The following is a 24898-nucleotide window of genomic DNA, read 5'->3' on the forward strand; positions in this document are numbered from 1 at the left end:
ATTAGAGGTAACCTAATGATTGCGGAAGCATAGGCATACCCACACATATAACAAATACATTCATACATAGTATGTGTAAATCGAAGTTGTTGTACCAACCCACCGCAGCAGGAGAGTCCAGCCTCCAATTGCAGTATCTTTCTTTTTAAAATATGCAAGGTATCAGATATAAAACTGATAAGAACAAATCCTACCCCTGCCTTTATGGCAAGGATAAGAAGCGATACATACATATATATATATATATATATATACATATATATACATATATATATATATATATATATATATATATATATATATATATATATATACATATATACATATATACACACATATACACTGTATACACACATATACACTGTATACATGTACCCTCATACAAGGTCACAGGTAACGATAATTTATCCAGGAGAAAGCGTGAACGCAGTCCCCCCACTTCCACAAATTATGCAGTCGAGATTTCCGCATTTTGAGAAATCATCGGGGGTCAGCACACCCAGAGTGCAATGGATGCGCCTCGCCCTGGGAGAATCACCTTTGTAATCATGGTATCTCCCCTGCCAGGTAAGTATGAACTGTGGCTTACCTCCACGCAGGGAGACTGCTGATGTGCCATGTGTCCATCCTCTGTAGGCCTGATATTTTAGCAGCGCGCTGTCCCAGACTGGTATAGATCCTGGGAGCCTTCTGCCCTTGCCTTATCAGGTGAGCCATTTGAGCTCCAGTTGAACCCACCTTTTCAAAGTGGGGATCAAAAGGACAACCTCAGATCAATGAAGTATACTGCATTATATTTAACGTATACAGGCATATTTGTCATGCGGAGGGCAAAGTGACATGGACACAGCCTCTGTATTAGGCTGCGGCATGTTCCTCCCTGAGCTAGTGTCAGGGGTCCAGACACTCACGCTATAATAGTGGCGGCGGGTCCCATGATATGTAGAGGTACTGCTTCAATAACATCTGACATTAGTGAGTACTGATTAATTTCCTAATCAAACAGACTCCAGCAGCCATCTTGAGATAGACAATTGTAAAATAGTCGCAACTATCTCTACACAGTGACATCACAATGACGTAGGGCAGCAGTTAGGATAGTTGTGGGGTCGACAGTTTTGAAGTGCTCTCCCCTACAGAATAGAAGTACATTACTGCTAGATAAAGTACTAACAAGTTCATTGCTGGAATCTGACCACCATATAGGAACTACAGAGATGAGCCAAGTTCTATATGGACCATTCCGCTGCGTGACTAAGTAAGCAGGAAGACTGCTACACTGCGTGCATAATTTTTAATCAGCTCAGTATGCCTCAGCATTGTACTATAATAGAGACCAAACTAGGTTCTATCTAGATTCTACAGCTATGCACAGGGGAGACTATACACATAGGTCCTCTTCATCTATATATTTATTAACAGTTCTTATATATCGCAGCGTATTCCGCCGCGCTTTATCATTGGAAACCTCAATAGAACAAAACTGGTTTTAACAGACAGTATATATAAGCAGGAAAGCCCCGTATAATATGAGATATGGTAAGAACTTACCCTTGTTATCTCTATTTCTACGAAGTCCATAGGGTTCCACAGGATACCTTGGGGTATAGGTGTGACGTCAGTCGCAGGGCACCAAAGAGTTAAGCTTTCAGCCTCCCAGGATGCACTAGGTCCCCCTCCTATACCCCGCCCCCAGGCCAAGGCACCTCAGTTAGTTACCAAGCCATAGGCCGGAGGAGGAGAAGGAAGAGAGAGAACAAAGATCTGGACACATACAAGAATCACATTCTCACCAGAGGGAGACGGAAAACCGGTGACCAGAGCAAAGCCCATCTGCAGCACAGGTGCGACAGGGCGGGAGTCCTGTGGAACCCTATGGACTTCGTAGAAATAGAGATAACAAGGGTAAGTTCTTACCATATCTCATATTTTCTACTTCAGGGTCCATAGGGTATCCACAGGATACCTTGGGGATGTCCCAAAGCAGTATCCTTTAAGGGTGGGGACGCTCCTGTGCAGAAAGGAGAATCCGCCGCCCGAAGGAAGCATCCTGAGAGGCGAAGGTGTCAAACCTGTAATACCTCACGAAGGTATGGACAGAAGACCACGTAGCAGCCTTGCAGATCTGAACTGCCGAGGCACCACGTCAAGCTGCCCACGAAGGACCCACAGACCTAGTGGAATGAGCCTTCAGAGAAGGAGGGACCGGTAGGCCTTCATGAAGATAAGCTTCAGAAATAGCCATACGGATCCAGGCTGCCAAAGTTTGCTTTGAAGCAGGCCAACCCTTTTTACAGAAGCCATAGAGGACAACAAAGCGTCCGACTTCCTAAACAAAGAAGTGCGGTCCACATAAGTCCTTAAGGCCCGCACAACATCCAAAGAGGCCTCACCCACGGAAAGACCCGGTGAGTTAAAGGCCGGAACAACTATTTCCTCGTTAACCTGAAACTGGGAAACAACTTTGGGGAGAAACTCGGGCCGAGTGCGGAGCACTGCCCTGTTCCCATGAAAAAACCAAGAAAGGGGGTCTACAAGAAAGAGCCCCTAACTCAGAAACACGTCTGGCTGAAGCAACGGCCAGAAGGAAAACAGTCTTAGCTGTTAGCCATTTAATATCCACTGAGCCCAGTGGTTCAAACGGCGGTCCTTGGAGAGTCCTCAGGACCACAGCCAAATCCCAAGGCGCCACAGGTGGAACAAAGGGCGGCTGAATACGGAGAACACCTTGCATAAAGGTGCGCACATCCGGGATTGTAGCAATCCTACGGTGAAACCAGACAGATAGGGCCGAAACCTGTACCTTCAAAGAAGCAAGGCGAAGCCCATGATCTAGTCCCGCTTGCAGGAAGGCGAGAATCCGAGACAGACGAAACTCCCGCGGTGCATAACCTCTCGGTCGACACCACTGGAAGAACGTATGCCACACGCGATGGTATATCCTCGCGGAAGACGGTTTCCGAGCTCGTAATATGGTACACACCACAGAGCTGGCAAACCCCCAGGACCTCAGCATGGACAGCCGAGTCAGGTCCGGGTGAAGACAAGGACCCTGAGACAGAAGGTCCGGTCGTAGCGGCAACCGCAGAGGACTGTCCACGGACAGACCCTGAAGGTCTGAGAACCAGTGCCGTCTGGGCCACGCGGGAGCTATCAACAGGAGCGTCCCTCCTTCCTGTTTGAATTTCCGGATTACCCGTGGAAGAAGGGAGACCGGAGGGAACAGGTATGCGAACCTGAACGTCCACCGGACGGACAGAGCATCCACCAGAGACGCCCCTTCGTCTCTTGTGCGAGACCCGTACACCGGCAACTTGTTGTTGTGCCGGGACGCCATGAGGTCGATTTCTGGAAGACCCCACCTGTCCACCAGTAGTTGAAAAACGTCCGGGTGCAGGGACCATTCCCCTGGATGAACGTCCTGGCGACTTAGAAAGTCCGCCTCCCAATTTAGCACTCCCGGGATGAAGACCGCTGATATGGCCGGAAGATTGCGCTCCGCCCAAACCAGGATCCGAGAGACCTCTACGAGAGCCGCCCGACTGCGAGTTCCTCCTTGCCTGTTTATGTAGGCCACGGTGGTAGCATTGTCCGACTGGACCTGCACCGGGTGACCCTGGAGAAACCGCTGTGCCTGCAGGAGAGCATTGAAGACCGCACGGAGTTCCAAGATATTTATTGGAAGCTCCGCTTCTGTCGGTGTCCACCTGCCCTGGAACAAGTGTGGACCCGAAACTGCTCCCCAGCCCCGAAGACTGGCGTCCGTTGTCAACAGGACCCAATTTGGAACCCAGAACGGACGTCCCTTGTTGAGGTGGGTCATCTTTAACCACCACGCAAGGGACAGGCGAACCTCCGGGGTGAGCACAATCGTCTGGAACTTCAGAGACTGAGGCAGCCCGTTCCACTTGGACAGGATCAGGTGCTGCAGAGGTCTAGAGTGAAACTGGGCGTATTCCACCATGTCGAACACCGACACCATGGAGCCCAGTAACCTCATCGCCGAGTGTAAGGACACCCGGCGGCTGTGCAGACAACTGCGCACCCTTGACTGTAAAGCAGAGATCTTGTCCTCCGTCACGAAGATCCTTTGCTGTCCCGAGTCCAATAAGGCTCCAAGATGCAGAATCCTCCGAGACGGGATTAGAGTGGACTTCTGCCAGTTAATTAGCCAGCCGTGCCGTTGCAGCAGTGCAATGGTCAGGTCCAAGTGGTGTAACAGGAGCTCTGGAGATCCTGCCACCAATAACAGGTCGTCCAAGTACGGCAACATGCGGACTCCTTGCAGCCGCAGAGAAGCCGCCATGACCGCCATAGCGTCCTGTATGTCCAATGACACCATGTAGTCCCCAGGTTCCAGCGCCAGAATGATGGACCGTAGGGTCTCCATCCGAAACTTCGGGACCCGCAAAGACTTGTTGAGTGCTTTGAGGTTGAGAATCGGACGATATGACCCATTGGGTTTCTGTACCAAAAATAGATTTGAATAGAAACCCTGGCCCCTCTGGGAGAATGGAACAGGCACTATAACTCCAGCCTGGAGCATAGTGTGCAATACCTTCCGCAGCTCCGTAGCCTTGTTCCGGTCTGATGGTAGACCCGTGGTGAAGAATCGAGCCGGGGGTCTGTGCCGGAAGGAGAGGGCGTACCCGTGAGAGACCACCTCCAGAACCCAAGTGTCTGTCGTAGTGAACGACCAACACCGGGAGAACTGCAGCAGGCGGCCTCCCACCCTGGGATCCCCCAAGGGGAGACCCGGACCGTCAGGCCGCAGGCTTGTCATCTGGCTTGGGGGCCGGACGTCTGGTACTCCATGCCTGTTTCCGGGGCTTGCCCGATTTCTTAGGGCCAGCCTGTCGAGGAAACGACTGTGGTTTGGGCCTGCCCTGGGCCCTAGATGACCGAAAGGACGATGGTCCAGAACCAGAAGGAGCAGCGGCCGACGGGAGACAAGCAGATTTGGCTGCCGCCAGCGTGGCCACAATCTTATCCAGATCCGGACCGAAGAGAACTTCTCCGGTAAACGGCAACGCTTCCAGACCTTTCTTGGATCTGCGTCCGCCTTCCAGGATCGCAGCCACAAGGTGCGACGAGCAGCTACCGCTGCTGAAGAAATTCTAGACACCAGAGTACTAATGTCTAGAGCCGCCTCGTTGATGTAGGTGGCCGAATCACGGAGATTGCCAATCAACTCCGCTTGTTCGGCCGGACAGTCGGATTCAAAAGAAGCCTCTAATGAATCCGCCCAGCGCTCCATCGCTCTGGCAACCCAGCAAATGGCCATAGCCGGCCGTGCTGCCCCCCCTGCAAGGGAATAAGCGGACTTCAGGCAGATTTCTACCTTGCGGTCCGTAGCATCCTTAAGGGAGGACATGGATGGCATCGGCAATGTGGCACTACGGACAAGACGGGTCACGTGAGAATCCACCTGTGGAGGGGATTCACACTTAGCAAAATAATTATCCGCGAACGGATAAGCCACCGCCAGGCGTCTCTGCGGCTGGTATCTTTTGCCAGGTTGTTTCCACGCCTCCTCTAAATGGTCCACCAACTGACCCGAAAGAGGAAAGACTGTGGCATCGCCCTTCACATCTTTGAAAAAGGCATACTTAGATTTAGCCGCTGGGGGAACTTCGTCCTCAATCACCAAGGCTGTGCGGACCGCCCGAATAAGTCCAGGAATATATACTTTGGACTTAGCATCAGCGTCCTTAGTATGGAAAGGTTCCTGATCGTAAGGATCCAGAATCTCCCCATCATCAGACGTCCCTTCGTCATCCTCATAAGGAGCGGACAGAGACGCCACCGGCCTTTTATGAGGCCGCATCACAGACTCCCCTTGCAATACATCCGACAAGTGCTGTAAAGAACTCGTCAGGGAGTTAACCCACGCTGGCTCCTGAGAACCCGGGAGCGGGGAAATAGGGAGACTGTGGGGTACCACCAATTGTCGTGGGAACCCCTGCATGGGTGACGACACCACAGACTGCTGGGACAAACCCATCGGAGTAAACGCGGGCTGCGGAGCTAACTGGCCCACTAAAGCTGTTAACGCCTGAGCGAAACAAGCCCAGGGCGGCTCCTGTACCGGTGCTGTAACCGTAATAGGCCGCGCCATGGACAACACTGCCGGCAAAGGCCCTCCGCGCTACCCTCCCCCTCCGCTAACGGTACTTTGCACGTGGTACACTGTAGCCGGAGGGGAAAATCACTTTCAGACATGATGGCACCACGTATGTGACCTCTCTCACCAATTAAGTATTAAATAGGCGAGAGACCACCCTGCAGCACCGCACCGCAAGGGCTTTAGCAGAAAGAACAGGGACAGTAATAAAGCTGACAGTTTAGTGAAGAATAGTTACAGGCAGCGCTAGCACAGTCACATACAATGCAGAGAAATAACAATTCCTGCACTAACAGCGCTGATCACTCAACTACACAGACACAGGGCCTGGTAGGACACAGCGCTGCATACACAGACCTGAGCCACAGCGGAGGAGAGGTATGCGGGGGGACCCAGACCACGATGCTTCCTTCCAGACTTCCAGCAGCGTTCACCATGCGTTGCAGAGAAGATGGCCGCCGAGGAGCAGAGAGAAGCTGGCCTGGGGGAGGAGCGCTGACACAGGACCAGTCAGCACAGTGCAGAGAGGGCTGTGTGCAGCGGGGGAGGCGCCGGCTGTGAGACAGGGAAGGCGCGCTCCCCTGGCATGCATTTAACCCCTGGGACGCCGCAGCGCTACCGCTCTGCTGCGGTCCGCTGTCCCAGGGGGTAGTGGAAGCGCAGGTTGGTCGCCTGGCTCCACGCTGCAGCCAGTCCCCACCGCGGGACCCCGCTGCTTACCTCTGTCCCCCTTGAATCCGGCCATGGTCCGGAGCATCTGGGGTCACCGCTAGCTGTGACCCCAGACGCCCACCAGCATCCCCGGATCAGTACCGGCGTTCTGGTACCGGCGGGGTGTAGGGAAGACAGCATGGACGTCAGGACTGACTGTCCATGCTGTTCATCCAGATGTGCAGCCACAGCTGCATGAAGAAAAAGCTTCAGGGGCTCTTCTAGCCCCCACTCCAACAGGTGCACCCGACTCCGGCCGGGCACCAAACTAAACTGGGGTGCCTTGGCCTGGGGGCGGGGTATAGGAGGGGGACCTAGTGCATCCTGGGAGGCTGAAAGCTTAACTCTTTGGTGCCCTGCGACTGACGTCACACCTATACCCCAAGGTATCCTGTGGATACCCTATGGACCCTGAAGTAGAAATATACACATATATACTCATACATACACTTAACTCATGTAGGCATGTATACAAAGCTACCCATATTGCATTATGTCATAGGTAGACAAATGTGCTTGGAACTAACTCCAGCAGCGGTACAGTGAGTGCAGCGTCTTCAGGCACCAACTTCTACGCCTCTCCCTGCACTGCAAGCAGCTGCCTCTGCAAAGTTACAGACTGCCTGTATTCTGTACAGTGACAGTCTCTGCATATGCCTGCGCTGTAGTGCGCGCCAACTGAGAGGCTAGAAAAAATATGCGGTGCCTGCTCCCCGGGTGCAGTAACGGCTGCCGGACCTAAGCCACGCCCCCTCACTGCCGGGAGTAGAGGCCCGGCGCTAACTGCATCCGGTCTTAACCGGCAATAAACTAACCACTGCTGCTCACCACTATGGCATAGAGCAGAGGGAGGAGGAGATCACATCGGCAGCAGTCACACAGCGCTGTCAGACTCTTTTAAGTGAGCCAGCGCTGACTCAGCAGTGCAGGGATGTTAAGAGATGCGCCAGCAGCTCGTAGCAGGGCAGTGCACAGCGCACCTATGTAATTACAGACTGTCTGAACAGTCTCCCTTGATGGGTATCCGCGCTATATGCGCGGTAGCTCCGCCCCTTGTAATAACACTAGCTGCGTTATAACAGGAATCCAGGACTGTATGAGCCTGGGAGGGGGCGGAGGGGCCGCAGATCTAACTCAGTCCCCCGCTAGTCAGGGGAACAGAGCTATACTTACCAGCTGCTGGCATCAGGACTGCGGCTAGGCATAGGGAAGCACGGACACAGCTTCTATATTAAGCTGTGGCGTGTCCCTCCCTGAGCTACTGCCAGGGTGCCTGGGACCCGGACACGCACTCTTTATTAGTGGTGGCGGGTCCTCCTGATGCCTCCATGTAGCAGGCTGACAGACGCAGCACTCTGTCAGCCTGTCCTCAATGCTTGTTGAAGCTATGAAAATAAATAAAGTTAAAATAAAAGTAAAATTACTAAGTGTGGGCTGGAGCTCAGCCCTATGTGACCGGCTCTCTCGGGCACATTTCTAAAAACTGGGGCTGATGGGGCATAGAGGGGGAGGAGCCAGTCACACTTCTGAATTATTTAAAGTGCCAGGCTCTACTCTACCACCGTCTATACCCCACTGTCTTGAACTCCAGTGTCCCCTAGTGGATGAAGGAGAAATATAAATTCAAGGAGACTAGGGCATCAGCAAAAACATATTTAAAAAGTCCCAAGATAGATGGTGGTTATAATAAATACATCATGGTATATAAATGAACTATTATGCATCTGCATTAGATTCCTCACCCACCAGTGTTATGCCATGTGAAAGGGAGCATCGCAACATGTATCCAGTCTGTCTGAACTCTATACCAACAATGTCCTCGTCTGTGACTTCAAACTCCAGAGATTTATTCTTCCAACACCAGTCTTCCTGGATGATGCTCGCTTGGGAATAAAGAACAGAGAATACAGTATGACAGTATCCCTAATCAGTATTAGGGAGACAAGGGCTGTGCGGTTACTAAGATGGACAATGTCCGATCCTTTCTACTACAACCAGCAGTCAAGTGCGATACTCAATGATCTATTAAGGTGCTCAGTTTTATCATACTTTATGCTCATCAGTTTTGTTATCATCCATTCACAAACAATTATATACTTCAAAAAGCATCTAGCAATACAAAAAGCAGAAGTTGACCATACAGGGTCAGATTCTACCCCCCTGTGCTCTGGTCAACCATAAATTCATATGGCACATAATTGGTTTAATCAATCTCTGCAAACATGGTGAGATGGAAGTAATACCCTGACCACAATATCTACTGGTTTCAATCAGCTTTCATAAATACCAAAGAAAAATATATTGGAATCACTGCTCATTTCAGGTGCACATACACTGCTACACTGCTATCTGAGGCAAACAAGGTCCACGGAAGCCTAATTGGCCATCAGAGTGTTTCAATACTGTACTTTAGAGAACAGATTCTCAAACTCGATCCTCAGGACCCCAAACAGTGCATGTTTTGCAGGTCTCCTCACATAATTACTAGTGATATAATTAGCTGCACCTGTTGATCTTTTAAAACATGTCAGTGAGTAATGAATACACCTGTGCACCTGCTGGGTGACGTGGAAAAAGTGAACTGTGTGGGGTCCTGAGGACCAAGTTTGAGAACCACTGCTTTAAGCTGGCCACACATGTAAAGATTATCTGTCCAACCAGCCAACTAGTTGACTGGTTGGAATGAAAACCTGGTAAGGTATGAAAGCAAATGACAATCAGCAATTTGCTCCCAAACGCCGGAAAATGGACAAAAACTGTTGTTTGAACAAATTGTTTAGATCAAACATTTAACAAACTTGTCTGACGACCATTTTCATCTGTTTTCTGGCATTTAGGAGCAAATTGCTGATCACCAGTTACTCCCATACGTTACCAGATTTTCATTCCAACCAATTAACAAGTTGGCTGGTTGGATGTAAGTTGGTCTAGTGTGTGGCCAGCTTTAGAGGGACAGACAAACAAGTTAGTACAAAATAAGATGAATAAGGCAAAATGCTAATACACACAAGCACAAACACGGGAGTAGGGTTTGACAGTTCTAGTGTACAAGTAAGATAATGGAGGGTGGGTAATCTGAGAACACAAATTCAAATCTAAATAAATATTGTAGGTTAAATGACAGATAAAACTTTTGAATAGTGATTTAATCTTGTGAATTATTGAAACAGATGGTAACACAGCTGATGCATGTATGAAAATAATGTTATGCAGAGTATATGAGTGCAAGGAGCATAAGGATTTAGATTACTGAACCAGTGAGCTTGGGTTGAGTTGACTATGAAAACTTGCAGTACTGTACAAGATTTCCTGGGTATTTGCATTGAACACCTAATACAATTGAAACAAATTTGGAGTCCTCCAGGAAGACTAATTTAAGCAGCAAGTCATCTCGCTATGGACACCTCCCTCCATCAATACATTCTGTAAGGTAACTACAATAGTCTCATAAGAACATTACGATCCTGTATCTTTGAAATTGTATACTACATCCAGCGATATTAAGTGGTTATATTTTGTATACTTTGTGAATAATTGGAAGTTCATGGCTGTACCATGTATTATACTGCATAAGCCTGTCTATTTCTCATTTGAGAATTTTCATATTGCTAGAAGTCATACTTATGTGAATGATTACACTTTTACATACATACATATATATATTTTTTTTATTTCAACAATCCCCCAGGTTCATTTAGCTGTATGTTCTACTAGTTTGTTTCCTTTTGTTTTGTTCATAATTAAGTGATGCATTGATGTCACCCATCTAGGGCAGGGTGGGCAATACGCACCCCTCCAGCTGCTTTAGGACTACACATCCTTTCATGCCCTGCCCCACTTTTGCTATGAGGACATGCTAAAAATGTGGTAGGCATGCTGGAATGTGCAGTTCAACAGCAGCTGCAGGGTTGTGCAATATATATATTTTTAAGTTTGGATGAAACATATGTAGGGTTCTAGTGTGCATAGAATGTGTCTTACCTTTATACCTGCCAGGTAAAATATCCTCATAGCTGAAAGTGACACCTTCTGTCTTGCTAGAAGCCTGCAGAGTGCGCTTCTCTCTTTGGCGGCTCGTGGACTGCAATGTCACAGTCAGGTCCCCACAGGCATCTGAATCACCAGAAAGGAGCATTGAGCTGCTGCCTCAGAACATTCACTTTACAAATAATATACTTAATTATAGTTACTAGTAAAGTAATGTAATAGCTATACTGAGACTTCATATATTGGCTGTACACTAGGAGAGTGATGCAGAGCTGTAACCCAGGTCAGTTTTGCAGATGGATCTTACATGATTTTGTACTGCACATGCTCCACAACTGAGCTATACGCAACTCAGTCGCATCTCCACTTGTGGCTGAAGGGGCGTAGCTGGGTGGTAATGGGCTGTTTGCATGTTGGCTAGGTTTAGTGACTACCTGTCAATGGATTTGCAGTTGTGCAATGTTGTGCGTACAACGAGACCAGTCTATCAGAATGTATTTCCTGCACCAGGATACGGATGCTGCAAAAGCACATAGATAATGATGAAGGCTATTTAACCAAGCAATAAAGTGTATACATAGGGGTTCTGTGGCCACCATTTTGTTTGGCACAGTTTCAGCGACGATGACTAGGTGGGATTTCGGATAGTCAGCTGGGATAAATTCCAAAGTCTATGAACGAGATACGAATGGATTGCTTTGCTGAGGTAAAATGAAAACATAAAACAAAGACACCAATAGAAAAAAGTATCAGCAACTTATTATCATGTAGTGCCGGCTTAGCTACTCTCAGACGAGGGAGTACCACTGATTTCCAGAACAAAAAAAGGTTAAGAGTTTGCTTCACACAGAAGGAACATACCTAGACAGGACACTTTGCCAGAAACAGATGCCGTAAACTGCAAAAAGGACACATCCATAACGGGTTTGTCGGTTACAGTTACTGGGTACACGGCTGGTTTTAATGCAAGGCCAGCTTTCACCTCTGCTTCCGGTATGTAAACCTGTAATAAGGGATGATTAGATGTAAGGTATGTGTTCCTATAGGACTGGATGAGACACTACGTAAAACTAAGCCAACCTTATCTTGTGGGGTCTGCCGTAGCATCCCTTAAACATGAATTCAGCAGATTGATATAGATATAGATCTATATCTATTTCACAATTTGGAATATAAGGTAAATTATAGGGAAATTAAAATAATGAAAAGATTTCCAGCACAGCTGATTTGCTCCCTTTGTGATATATAATTATGTTAGCTGCACAATTATAGCACCTGTATGTTGTAGGATCCTCTCCTAGCCTGGAAGCAGAAGGCTCCTTGAGCATCGGACTCTGTGGTGAGGACAGATGTCCTTTCCTTGTCTTGTGGGGTTAGAGTAACTTTATATCTGCTCATCGCTTTAATACTGTCAGGAAAATGTGTGATAGAAATGACTCCACACAAACTAAATCTGCAAAGACAAAATGTTATTATCAGTCACCAAATCTAATCATTACTGTATAAGAAGTAAGAACGCAGAACAGGAAGGCCCAGGTCCCCTCACCTTGCTGCAATGATGTCTGCAAGCTGTGGAGTGTTTGGAGCGATCTTCACCGTGAGTGTATCAAAGAATATATGTTCCTTCTGAGCATCAATACTGTATGTACCCGCTGTCATGTTTTCCAAGCGGAAGGATCCATCGGTGTTTGTTATAACTATATGTAGTATGGAAGAAGGGATCACACAAAGAGTTTTCAGTTGGTATTGGGCATCTAGGAATATACACTACATGTATACAGTAGTCTAGTTTTGAAAGAATTAACTTTATTTAATTCAGAGGTGCATTTGACAACACAATCTTCCCGACTGAGTCAGACAACACTTTGTATAATTGGGGACCCTGCTCCTTCCTCTATCTAACTCACTCAATCTGTACTATTCATTCCTCTCCACAAATCACAAATCAGTATGCTGCAAAGCTCCTCACTTACACAACTGCACAAGGTCTCACCCAACGGTGACTGTTTCACCGTAACTTTTCCACCTGGTGGACACTGCAGCCTGCGGGTGCTTGCCTCCTAAAACACAGTGCTGCTGGGAGTACATTATACTGCCAATCCAGAGGTTGCTCCATATCCACCTACTCAAGCCAAACAAAAAATAATATACTTGGAGACATTTATGAAACCTGATGCATAGGAACATTGGTGTTATCCACAGCAACCAATCACATTCTAGCTATCATCCTTGAAAGTGCAGTGTTGAAAATGAAAGCAAACATTTGACTGGCTGAAACGGGCATCACAACGGTTGTCTTGTGCAGTAGGTTTTATAATTCCCTGAAACTTTAGTAGCTATAAGATTACTAAATAAAAACCTGTGATGCAGAAATGTCAACTAGTGTTCCCGCTAGACTGTTTTTGCATGGCGTCGCACCCGGACCAATTTTAAAACTGCAAAATGCGCCTGCCGGGTGCCGTCTCCACCCACGGGCCGCAGTGTCCACCAGGTGGAAAAGTTACGGTGAAACAGTCACCGTTAGGTGAGTAGATGCTGTGCACATGCGCACAGCATCTTTTTACTCTGCAGGGAGAGTTTTGGGGCTGCCCAGCACCTCCATGAGTGCAGGGCACACCCCCTAGTGACAAAAGGAAGGCACGTCTAAAGGACACCCCCCCTTTTTTAAATCAGCCATGCCTTCAGCGCGCGTAATAATGCCCGTTTTCACGCCAGGTACCCTACCCCTCTCCAGCCCTGGAATGAACACTAATCCACTGCATAATGTATTTACACACAATTCATGTTACTGCATTTGGATCTGTGGAGATGACTGGAATTGAGAGTAGTGACTTTTTATTTTAATTCCTGTATGGGGTATGACTTTACCTTTCATCTGATTGTTCAGTGTAACGACAGCATCAGCAACTCCTTCACCTTCCAGCCCATTCAAAACCCGTCCAGTGACAGAGAAACCCATCACATGAAAGATAGGCTGGAATGAAGCAAAACAAAAAACGCATATCTCCATAAATGAATAGTGTAAAGAGAGAAAGATTATTTAAGAACACAAAATTTGTACTGGTCACAAAATCTATTCTAACGTACAGGAAATTAAAGAACAGTCTCATCCCTTTAACCTCCCTAAACTTCCATTAAACTGTGCTACAAGAGTGTTCTTTCATGGTCATTAAAAGACTACTGCAACCTTCTCCTACCTGGTATTGCCTACTCCTGCTTCTCTCCACTCCTAAACTGGTTACCTGTCCCCCATAGAGTACACTTTAAATTCCTTACCCTACAAATCTCTAATATCATTCCCCTCTACACTCCTGCCTGCCTCTTAACTCCAGTGACTGCCACCTCCCTTCCCAACTGATTACCTCTTCCAATTCCCACCTCCAGATAACACTTCTCCCATGATGCTCCTCACCACTGGAGCTCCCTATTAGATTCTCCAGCTCTCTCTAAAGCTTCAAACGTGCTCTCTTAACTCATCTAATTATTAAAGCTTACCAGATCTCCTCTTAACCCACCCCTTTTGTCCCCACACACCTCTGTCACCCATGTGACTAACCTGCCCCTAAAGATTGTAAGCACTCCTACCAACACTATAATGGCCTCCCCCATGGCATTCGTTTTGCGGTCAGTAGCTCTGTGGCTGTCCTGTCCGCAGTGCACATCAGCTGGGCTACTAAATCAGACAGCACTGATACTCTCTAGGTAGTACCATGTATATTGTTGTTTTGTACTATTAGGTCTGTACTGTTGTCTTGTACTTTTATGCACTTTGTCATGCTATGTCCACTTTGTCCTGTTTTATATTTTTGCATCCACTTTGTTTAGCGCTGTGGATTGCGCTTTATAAATAAAGATCAATAATAATTTATGTTAATTTGTGAACCAGTCTCAGTCAAAAAACATTTACCTTGTACCCATGTAATCTTGATCTATGCCTATTTATGGTGCTGCACAACACTCCTAAATTAAAAATGATAATAATCCCTTACTTAAAACTGTATCTAAATGGTTTTCAGACATAGACAAAAGTTGATAACAAACCACAACTAAATAAATGGCTTTACTCTTTAATATCTAAAACGTAGATAAAAAAATAAAAATAAAATCTGTCAGATGGTAGAATAGGTTTTTCTCAAATCTTTGCTTTACCTCTAATTTGAGGCTGTCATGTTCCACAGTGAAATCCAGCCTGGAAGGGGCAACATCAAATGTAATTCTCTCCCCTCTGTAAAACGGGATCTGAGGAATACATGAAAAGGGGAAATGGTAGTATGTATAAGTGAGCTTTTCCTCTCTGCGCACAAGTCATAATGAGACATATAGGAAAAGTTTCAATTAAGCATGAGGTCCCATCTGAGCCACATACAATGTGGAGTATCAGTATGGGTGGTCAGCAATACAGGTTACAGATGGCAAACAATCTGTACACCACAGCTAGCAATGTAATCCGATCATGTCACATGAGTTCACTATTCCATATACCCATAGCCAGCGTTACCAATGTATACTGCAATAGACAAAAAGAAGCTTGAGCACCAAATTACAACTTAGCGAAAAGCCTGGTCCGTTTTCATGAGCACTAATATGTAACGTATGCACAATGGACCGGATTCTGGGTCACGCGCATTGCAGCTGCAAATATCCCAACTCACTACACATGCATCCACTGGCATAACTACCATATGCGCAGGGGTGCAAGCTGCTATGGGGTCTGGTCCGGCTCCTGGCCCTGCCCCTGCACTTATGGTGCCAGGCCAACCGTGGTCGCGTCCTCCAGCAGTGTGCTGCTCAGGCCAGGCATATCTGTCCTCCCGTTCGGCTTCGCCTCTGGCTCTCCTCATTGATTGATACTGAGAGGAGGCTTGGCCGCTTCCTCCCAGCATCAGTCAGTGACAAGAGATGGAGCCGACAGGGAGAGGAGGTGTGCCTGCCCTGCGCAGCACATGCTGAAGGAAGACGCGCCCACCAGATTAAGTCGAGAAGAGAGAGGGGGAAGAGGGGAGGTAGTGCAGAGGGAGGGAAGGAGGGGCGGCCGGGTATGAGGGGAAACCCAGTTGCTCGATACGCATATATTCACATGTACATAGATATTCTGACCTGTACATAAGTCGCACAGATCTCCACTAAAAGTGCGTACACACTAGGCGATCAGGAAAGACAGTACGATTATGACATCGTAATCGTACCGTCGTTCCTGATCCCCTGTAGTGTCTGCACTGAACGATCAGTCGTTCAGTGCAGGCACTGTCCATCATTCCTGAACATGCCAATCTGTCGTTATCGACATTAAAGTGCACGATTTGTGCACGATTACTGAGCGATTGCACGATTACGATGTCGTAATCGTGCAGTCGCTCAGTAATATCGCCCAGTGTGTACCCACCTTTACTGGTATATGGGTGTCCATGGGCAGCAACTGGGTGTGTTGACACAGTCTAATGTGGAAGTGGGTATGCTGTGGGAGTGTATGCAGAGTACTGATGCACTTTGCTGTCAGATCTTCTGCACCCAACGTGGCCTGGTGTAATGCCAGGTGATAATGACTGTTGCTCTTTGCTGCGGATGTCTATGGGGCTGTGTGACTGCACGCTACATGCAACTGAAATAGCTGCAGAAGTCCAAAATTGTGTTTCCACGCACGCAATGTGTTCGCAGTTGTGGTCTCATTGCAGGAGTATATTTACTAAAGTTGCTAAAAACGAAAAATCAGAGGTGTTCCCATAGCAACCAATTAGATCCTAGCGATCGTTTCACTATAGCATTCTAGAAAATTATAGAATCTGATTGGTTGCTATGGGAAACAACTCCACTTGTCTGTTTTAGAAACTTTAATAAATCAAGCACCCAAGCTATAATTATTTCCTATGGCTGAACTTTAACTGATTATAATGAACACTTCTATAAATTCATTAATAGGATCCTGCATTAGCCAACACGTGGGAACAAACCAGGAGCAGAGCATTATGTACTAGGTGGAATAGGTCCTGCTGGAGGCCCGAGCACATAGAGACACGGATTCTGACCAGTATATTCATACATACTGTACATAGAAGTGAGATCCTGTGGCTGCTTGAATGCCTCAATATATGTGCTGACGCAGTTACTTAATGTGTCTATGGTTCATGGCACTTTTCAATCATGGGAATGGGGCTATAAAAGAGCAGTCCCAATCATTTTAAGAAGTTGACTCCTATGCATTCATACGGTCAAACCAACATATTCTGGGGCAATTGACAGACAGGACCGCTTCAATCAGTTCCTGTATATCCACATAACTCTCATTTTTCCTCAGGAGCTGCAAGGAAAAATCTATGTTAAATGTAGCCTCTGGGGTTTCACGTGCAGCAAAGCCCAGATTCCAGCATTTTACCGCACTTTACCCCACGGTTTACCGGGCAGTGAAAATGCTGAATAATTGAGTAACTCCGGGCGTGAAATCCAGATCTTTTTCCTGCGCAATAAACCCCAGTTAGTTGAATATGCATCTGTGTGCGATAGAAGTCTACATCACACAAATCACTATATTGCCAGCAATAAAAACATACAAGACACATGCATGCAAATATATACACATTATATACATAGGGTGACCCAGCACATGAATATTTAGTGGGGATAGGAGCTCATACAAGAGGTGAATGGTTGGGCTAATGAGGCACTCTACACACAACACCTTAGAACTACGGACTCTTATCCCCCATCTGCTTCCTCCACAGCACATTCAACTCCATGAGTTTCCTGAACATAGAAACTAAAGAACCTCATCTACAACTACAACACTTGCAACTATCAAACAAACCCACAAAGAGCAGCCCAAACTACCACAGTTAGTGTCCTGCTTGCTCTAAAAGGGACAGAATACTCTAGAAATTAATTAACTGATTTAAATTGCCTCTCCACGTCCATCAAAATGTAAAACCTACAAATTTAAATATATAATATATTATATAAAGGATTCCACAAAAAAAAAAACACCACATCGGTGATCACTTACCATGTTTGAAACGAGAGGAAGGTGGAACCAAACCTCAAATAAGTGACACAATAATTTTAACCAATACTAAATAAGTATTTATCTGATCATCTCCTTTAAATACCAATAACCTCACTTAGGGGGTCTATTCAGCAAAAGTGACGATGTTGCCCAGAATATTATCTGGCAACACAGTCACGATTTTTTATGAATTATTAAAATTTATGGAAGCTATTCCGCATTATTTTATGCAGGGTAACACGCTGTCCCTGCGATTTTAAAGAAGGCATTGTTTTCAGTTTCCACATTTTTTATGCAAAAAATCATTGCTGAATAGACCCCTTACTACTGGAAGATATTCCGCCTGTTGTGGCCTAGATGTGTATTTGAAACACAAGCTTGTGCTGTCATCCAGTCAAAGTGAAAAGACTAAACACAAAATGTCTCTGATTAAATTGTACTTTGCAGGAAAGCTGTGAACAGATTATTGTAATCAGCAAGAGACATTGTTGATGGGTTTAGCCAATAAAGCCTCATGGTTAGTTGCAGCTAAAAAGAGATTAGCAGCCTAGTCTGAGCGAACGAGCAGATGTTCATTAGACAGGAGAAAAACAGTTAAAATAACCCTTCCTCACTTACCACGCTGTAATCCCCACTTGGCAGTGACTGGAATGTAAAAGATCCATCTTCTTTGGAGACGGCATGACACAGGTAGGAAACAGACTCATCTTTCCCTTCAAAGCCCTCCACTGGTGACAGGTTGCAGCCCAAAATATCCTGCAATGTTGAAAATACTACGTCAAAAAACATGCAATTACATACAAGTAAAAAAAATAAAAAAAAAGTGTTACATCTCCTGTTGTGGGAACATTCCTGGGTGAATTATTTGAGAATATAAACAAGGAAGATCTCTCTAGCCAATGTTCAGAAATCTTCAGTTAAAAATCAAAAAGATTATAAGCAAACATGTAATTGCCCAATGCATGCTCGCTGATCAGTATACAGGTCCCATTCAGTCCAGTCATTGGTTATTCCAAAATAAAATACTGTTCTTTTTTTTTAGTATTGTTTGTAGCAACAATGGGCAACAAGCAGGCTTAGGAACAGTTTTGGCCTATCGAACGTAAAACTGCGCCCCCCAAATCCTTCCTAATTAATTGCGAGATTTGTTAGAGTTTGTAATACTTTTTTAAAATGCCCTCTGATATGTTATTACAGATAGTCCTTTCTTTCTGATTAAATGTACTATTTTAATCTGTTAGTGAAGGTAAGTGCAATGCAAAGTGATTTTGAGAGTCACCCACACAACCCCTGCAGAGTATCAGGATGCCCATTTCTGGTGTATGGTCATCTTAAAGTTTTTGAAATTTGAATGAGTGTTTAGTGAGCCATACTGGTCAGTACCTCCTAAAATCAGATCATTGATCTATGCCAGTGCGCTAGTACATAAGATAGAATCTATATACAGTATAATTAGGTCAACTGATTCCCAGCATACAAAATTTCTGAATTACTGTTTTTTCCTGAGGAGGTGGTGAAAACCCCAATACTGTAGGTTCCAAAAGGTTCAGTATATCTTGTCAACATTCAGACCCTAATGCTAACATTTTCTCTATGTCTACATTTTCTCAATGTTAACATTTTGCAGATATCTACATGTTAAACGTCGATATTTTAACCATGTCGACATCATAACAATTGACATTATGAAATGTTGACAGTGTGACTGCATACTGTTCCCACACGTGCCAATTAATTAACACTCAAATGATGACAAAAAACAAATATGGCTACACAAATGGCAAACTTCCGAGCCCAGTGCAATACTGTTTAAATAAAGAAATGCAATGGGGCATAGATGATAGCGTTGCTAAATGCATGGGCAGGTACTACTAACCCGGGCCACCTGCTGAGCGGGATAAATGCCCCCCTTTAAAGCACTCAGTGCAGGGTATAGTATTTTCCTATACTTTTTTCCAGAGGCGGTGTGGCCACATATCCCGGATTTGGCCATGCCCCCTTCAGAAGCCGCGCCCCTCGGCTGTCTCAGAGGCCCTGGCTTAATGAACAGTAATTTTAGCTAGACATGATGATGATGATGATGAATACAAAGTGGCATCTCCTAGTTTACTAAAGACAATCAAAAGAGAAAACCCAACATTTATTATACCCCCTTCAGACAGAAATCCAAATTACCGAGTTAAACATTTCAACCCGGTAATTTGGTGATTTACATGGAACCTTTTTCTGTCTGAAAGGGTCATCCTGAGTCTAAATTCCCAGGACTTCTGCCTGAAGGGGGGTACAGACAGAGAATGGTAAAACCACCCGGTACGCAAAAGTTGGGAAAAATCCGTGTTGCCATTTCCTGTCTGAAAGTGGTATTAGTCTGGCCTCCAATGAAACCAGGGGGTTTCTATACAGGTGTAAAAAACAAAAATTAAAGAAATAAACATAGAAGGAAAAGTAAAGATATATAAACATATCTAGTCTTCATTAGTTGCGAGACAGGATGTTGTATATCTTCTATAATGTACCAGCAATAGAGGTATGTTGGGAGAGCAACAATAAGCCTAAAAAATAAATCTGTGCCATGTGAACCATTACCATCCAGCATATAACACTCAGAATTTGAGCAAATTGCATACAAAAACGTAGTTAAATAGACTTCCATAGATGGATACACTAACATTTGGTTTCTAATAAAGAACAGTTCTTCAATGCTCCAAATGGATGGTTTACAATCATTCACACACATTAAGATAATTAATGCATATATATTGCTGATCAATATGGGCCCAGGCTTAACATTTTTAGAATGGATTGTATTTGAAATAGGCATGTACTAAGAGGATGTTTATAGCATGTACAGATGTGCCCTCACGTGTCTTTGTTGCAGTTGCCTCAAATAGACCCTCTTGGCGCGCCTGGTCAAGTGACACAGCAATCAGCATGCTGAGTACAGCGATGCAGCAGCCACAGCTTTTCTCCAAGCCAAGTTCTGTTTACAGTCTCAGGGCCGAATTCAATTAGAGGCGAAAAGCCTGGTTAAGCGAAAAGTTTACACCAATTTGGACTTTACGCCTGTTTTCAAAGTTTCGCCTTTCTGAAGTTTTTGCCTAAGCAGAAAAAAAGAACAGGCGAAAAGTTCTCTCCGTGTATTGGCAGGCGAATTGGAAGTGCAAAATCTCTATTTTGGGGTGCAAATATGGGGATTTGGTCCAGAACCCTTTGGTCACCCCCCCCTCGATGATTAAATAAAAAATTATTAGAAGAAAATGTATAATGTGTTGGAAAATGGGTAAAAAGTGGGGGGCCTGGTACTTTGGGGGGACTATATGGATAGGATGGGTGTTTTGGGGATTGCACGAGGCTGCAGCATGTGTATTTATAAGATTTTTTTAAATCTTCACTTTAGCGAATTCAAAATATGCCAGTACCCATTTTCATGTACCCTAAATTTAACCTTGGTACTTATTTTTCACAAAAGAAATTGCTTTCTATCATTTTTCAGCACTTATGCATATAAGAGCCAATTCTGATACTTTAAGAACACAACACACTTTTATTAGGGCTATTAGTCCACTTCTATATTGATCTCTAATGTTAGTGCAGCTTTTTCTGGGGTAAAGACTGAGGACCTCATTCAGAGGCGATCGCAAGAAACGATCGCTCTCTCTGAATGAGGGCGGCTGCTTCTGGCTTTTTGGTGCAGTCTCCTGGTCGCAAGCTAAGCTGTGGGTTACCACCCACAGCTTAGCTAGCGACCAGGGTGATGGTCGCGATGGTGATTACCATCGCGACCATTGGGGCTTGCGACCAGACCCTAAGGTTGGGTCTGGGCACTAGCAAGTCTCAGGGAGCTTTCTGCTCTGATCAAGCAGGAAGCTCCCCACTGACATCACTGATGATGTCAGTGCGGCCGCCCACAAAACGGTAGGCGTTCCTTAAGGAACGCCTCCATTTTGGAAACCACCCCCCCGGCCCGCCTACAAAAAGGGGCGAGCTGTCGATCAACATCGACAGCCGCGCCCTTTTTGTAGCGAGCTTCTCTCTTGCTCCGGGGCTTGCGCACGCGCAGTGCGGCCGCTGCGCGTGTGCAGGGCCACCCATCGACCCGGGTGCGAGCACATCGGTGCGAGCACATTGGTGCTTGCGACCGGGTCTGAATGACCCCCTGATTTCCTCAAAATCTTAGGTACTTTTCACCAGTTTCGCTATTCGCCGATTATGCGTGTTTCCAATTTCACGTCTTTTGGAATAGAATACGGAGATAAGCGGGAACGCGCAGGGAAAAAGTATCGCCTAAAAACAGGCGAAGGTGGCGAAAACATTGCAGCTCGACTTTTCGCCTTAGCTACACACCGATAAACAAGTGTCACATATCAAATTAATCAGTACAGTCTCCTGGTGTGGCATAGCCACAACTCATTGCGACTTAGCCGCATTTTTGGCAAAAAAAAGACGCCTGACACTAGCAGAGTTGCACTTGACCTGGTGGCTCACTGACGCCAGGAATATTGCGCTGCTTGGCGTATTGAGGCTAGATAAGGACATATCTGTAAATAACTCATGAACATCAAACACAAAAGAATTCTTATAATGACGAGACACTATGGGTTCAATCCACGGCATTAAAACGCCAGCAACGGAACCACATCTAGCACCCCTCGCAGCTGGCTCCGAACCCAAATTCGCAGAATTTAGCAGCAGAGCCCTATGGGGCGAGATCATCGCAGCTAATTGGATTGACCCCTATGTCTTCATTACTCCAAAAACAATAAAAATATTGTTGCTGTACCTCTCTCGTGATGGATGACGAGAACAACAGAAACATTACACCTTTCATTGGTTCCCCATCACTCCGAACAGAGCCAGAGACGTCATAGCCAGCAACAATAAGAGGGCTTGCTGCATGGGCATTTGATTGAGTCACCTGAACAACTGTTGTTGCCTGAGACATAGAAAATAAATAGGGAAACAAGACAGCATAGAGTTAGAAAACACATTCTGCTATCTTTACCATCAATATAATTAAAGAATGTAACATTTTAGGTGGCCAATACTAGTAAATGCACTATTTTAGGCATATTGCCACACATGTTCTAAGACTATCCACACATACAGTCCTACTTCCATGTATGATCTCATCATACATAGTAAATACTGGCCACTTTGGGGTCTATGCAAAAGCACATGCTTACAAACGCATGTAAATGAACGATTGCAGAGTGTGATGCATTATGGACACAACAAGCCTTAGGTGAGGGCATCTGAATAAAATCCAATCACCAATTAACTGAAATATTTAAATTAAGATTGTTAGTATGCCAATGCACTTAAAAAAAAAAAAAATTATGTTTTGAGATGAAAACCTTTGTGTTTGTTATTTCTCTTTAATTTGCAATAGTTGTCCTTTAAATGGGTGTGCTAAAAATAATCTTCAATAAATATAAAATGCAATTTAGTAAATGAGAAGATTCTTTGAAATAGCCATTCCATGTTTGTATTAATAAAAGATGCCGTGAGACATGAATAACCCTATCATTTTTCATGACAATAATAAAACATAACAAGATTACCTCTTTTAAAGTCCAAGTGGGATGAGACGCAACAATTTCATATTCTCCGGGGAGGACTTTATTAAAGGAAAACCTTTAACAAAACATATTGAGTCAAGTGTGCAAGATATATTACAGAACTATAATACACAAGCGATTCTAATAAATGTATAAACTACTGAAAATAATATAGGAAAAAAATGTGGAGTTCTGATGTCATCACTTCAGTGGTTCTAAGGAATTCCATAAGATGCTTAGAAGCACCTTAACAAGCCTCTACACGGAAATGGACTGTCCAATTATCAAAACTAGGGAACAAATACTCCTAGTGTACTAAAATTATCCTAAATGTACATAGAAATGTAATTAATACTTTAAAGCAGGAGTTCTAAACTCCAGTACTCAAGTACCATCAACAGGTCATGTTTTATGGACTTCTTTAATCTTGCACAGGTGAGTTCATCTATTTTACTGGGTCAGTAACTATTCCACAAACAGAAAACTTGTGGGTTGAGGTGGAGAACCACTGCTTTAAATAAATACTGAAAAGTACTTTAGTGAACTAAATCAATATAACTACACAAATTATCAGAAAAACATTGAATTTCCCCAGTAAAGAACATGAAAGGCATCAAAATGGTCCAAATTTAACTGCAAAGTAAAATATTATAATGTCAAACTCACACAACTGCTAGCTAAAAAAACAGATATAAATTCCAGGAATATGACAGCTTTCCAGGTAAGAATTCATCTGTGGACTCAGGGGGGATAGACATACAGATGTCTACTTGCTCATCTAGCCTCAGTACAACATGCAGCGTGATATGCCTGGCATGAGCGAGCCGTCAGATCCGTGCAACTCTGCTAGCATGGATCTGGAGCGTCTTTCTTTGCCGCAAATGCGTCGAAGACGCAATGCAATGCAACTAGGACACACCAGGAGACTGTACCAATTCATTTGATATGTGACATTTAGACGCATTTTTGACAAAGAATGATGAAAAAAAAGACACTTGGCTCTAGCAGAGTCTCACAGGACCAAGCGCGCCAAGAGGGGCTGTTTGACGCGACTATAGCAAAGGTGAGTGAGGACACAACCGTATAACCAAAAAATTTATTATTTTTTCCCTCTAGGATGGAGACTGATAGAGAGTCCAGGGAGATCATGGATATATATAAGTTTTAAAAGGTTGGTTTTGCCTGAAAACTATTACAGATGTGTCCATATACACCTATTCGCAAATCACGCCAAACAGCCCCATTTGGCATGCCACGGACATTGCAACTCGGACACGTCATGCATCCTGCCACTCACTTTTGTAGTGAATATGCATCTTATTCACATCACTAACAGGACAAAAGTACAATGCACAAGAGCTAGAGTTACATGCAGCTGCTGTGTGCAACTTGGATGCCAACCTGAGTACAAATGCAAAATAAATAATTTTAAACTTTATGAACAGTAATTGACAAAACTGAATATCCAATGGTTACAAAGCTGTAGCAGAATGGCACTGAATGATCGGTGTGAGAAACCCAACA

General features: G+C 45.1%; 1 protein-coding gene and 1 non-coding gene across 5 annotated transcripts in view; both read right to left on the bottom strand.

Annotated features, from left to right (window-relative positions):
- LOC148519746 (BOS complex subunit NOMO3-like) overlaps positions 1 to 24898 on the bottom strand; it is a 94742-nt gene that overhangs the window by 53426 nt on the left and 16418 nt on the right. For all 4 annotated transcript variants that reach the window (XM_088476183.1, XM_088476182.1, XM_088476185.1 and 1 more), the window contains exons 6-15: positions 23378 to 23450; positions 22597 to 22749; positions 18435 to 18572; positions 14972 to 15061; positions 13691 to 13796; positions 12369 to 12519; positions 12098 to 12275; positions 11684 to 11825; positions 10817 to 10948; positions 8582 to 8718 (exon numbers count right to left, since the gene is read on the bottom strand). In XM_088476183.1, the coding sequence (XP_088332309.1) occupies positions 8582 to 8718; positions 10817 to 10948; positions 11684 to 11825; positions 12098 to 12275; positions 12369 to 12519; positions 13691 to 13796; positions 14972 to 15061; positions 18435 to 18572; positions 22597 to 22749; positions 23378 to 23450 (1300 nt within the window). The remainder of the gene's footprint in view (positions 1 to 8581; positions 8719 to 10816; positions 10949 to 11683; positions 11826 to 12097; positions 12276 to 12368; positions 12520 to 13690; positions 13797 to 14971; positions 15062 to 18434; positions 18573 to 22596; positions 22750 to 23377; positions 23451 to 24898) is intronic.
- On the bottom strand, positions 410 to 575 carry LOC148519747 (U1 spliceosomal RNA). The gene has a single exon (XR_015878914.1). It is a non-coding gene; the product is annotated as a U1 spliceosomal RNA (small nuclear RNA).

The sequence above is a fragment of the Taudactylus pleione genome, unplaced genomic scaffold, assembly GCF_031769625.1.
Source record: "Taudactylus pleione unplaced genomic scaffold, aTauple2 ptg000184l, whole genome shotgun sequence".
Taxonomy (NCBI): Eukaryota; Metazoa; Chordata; class Amphibia; order Anura; family Myobatrachidae; genus Taudactylus; species Taudactylus pleione.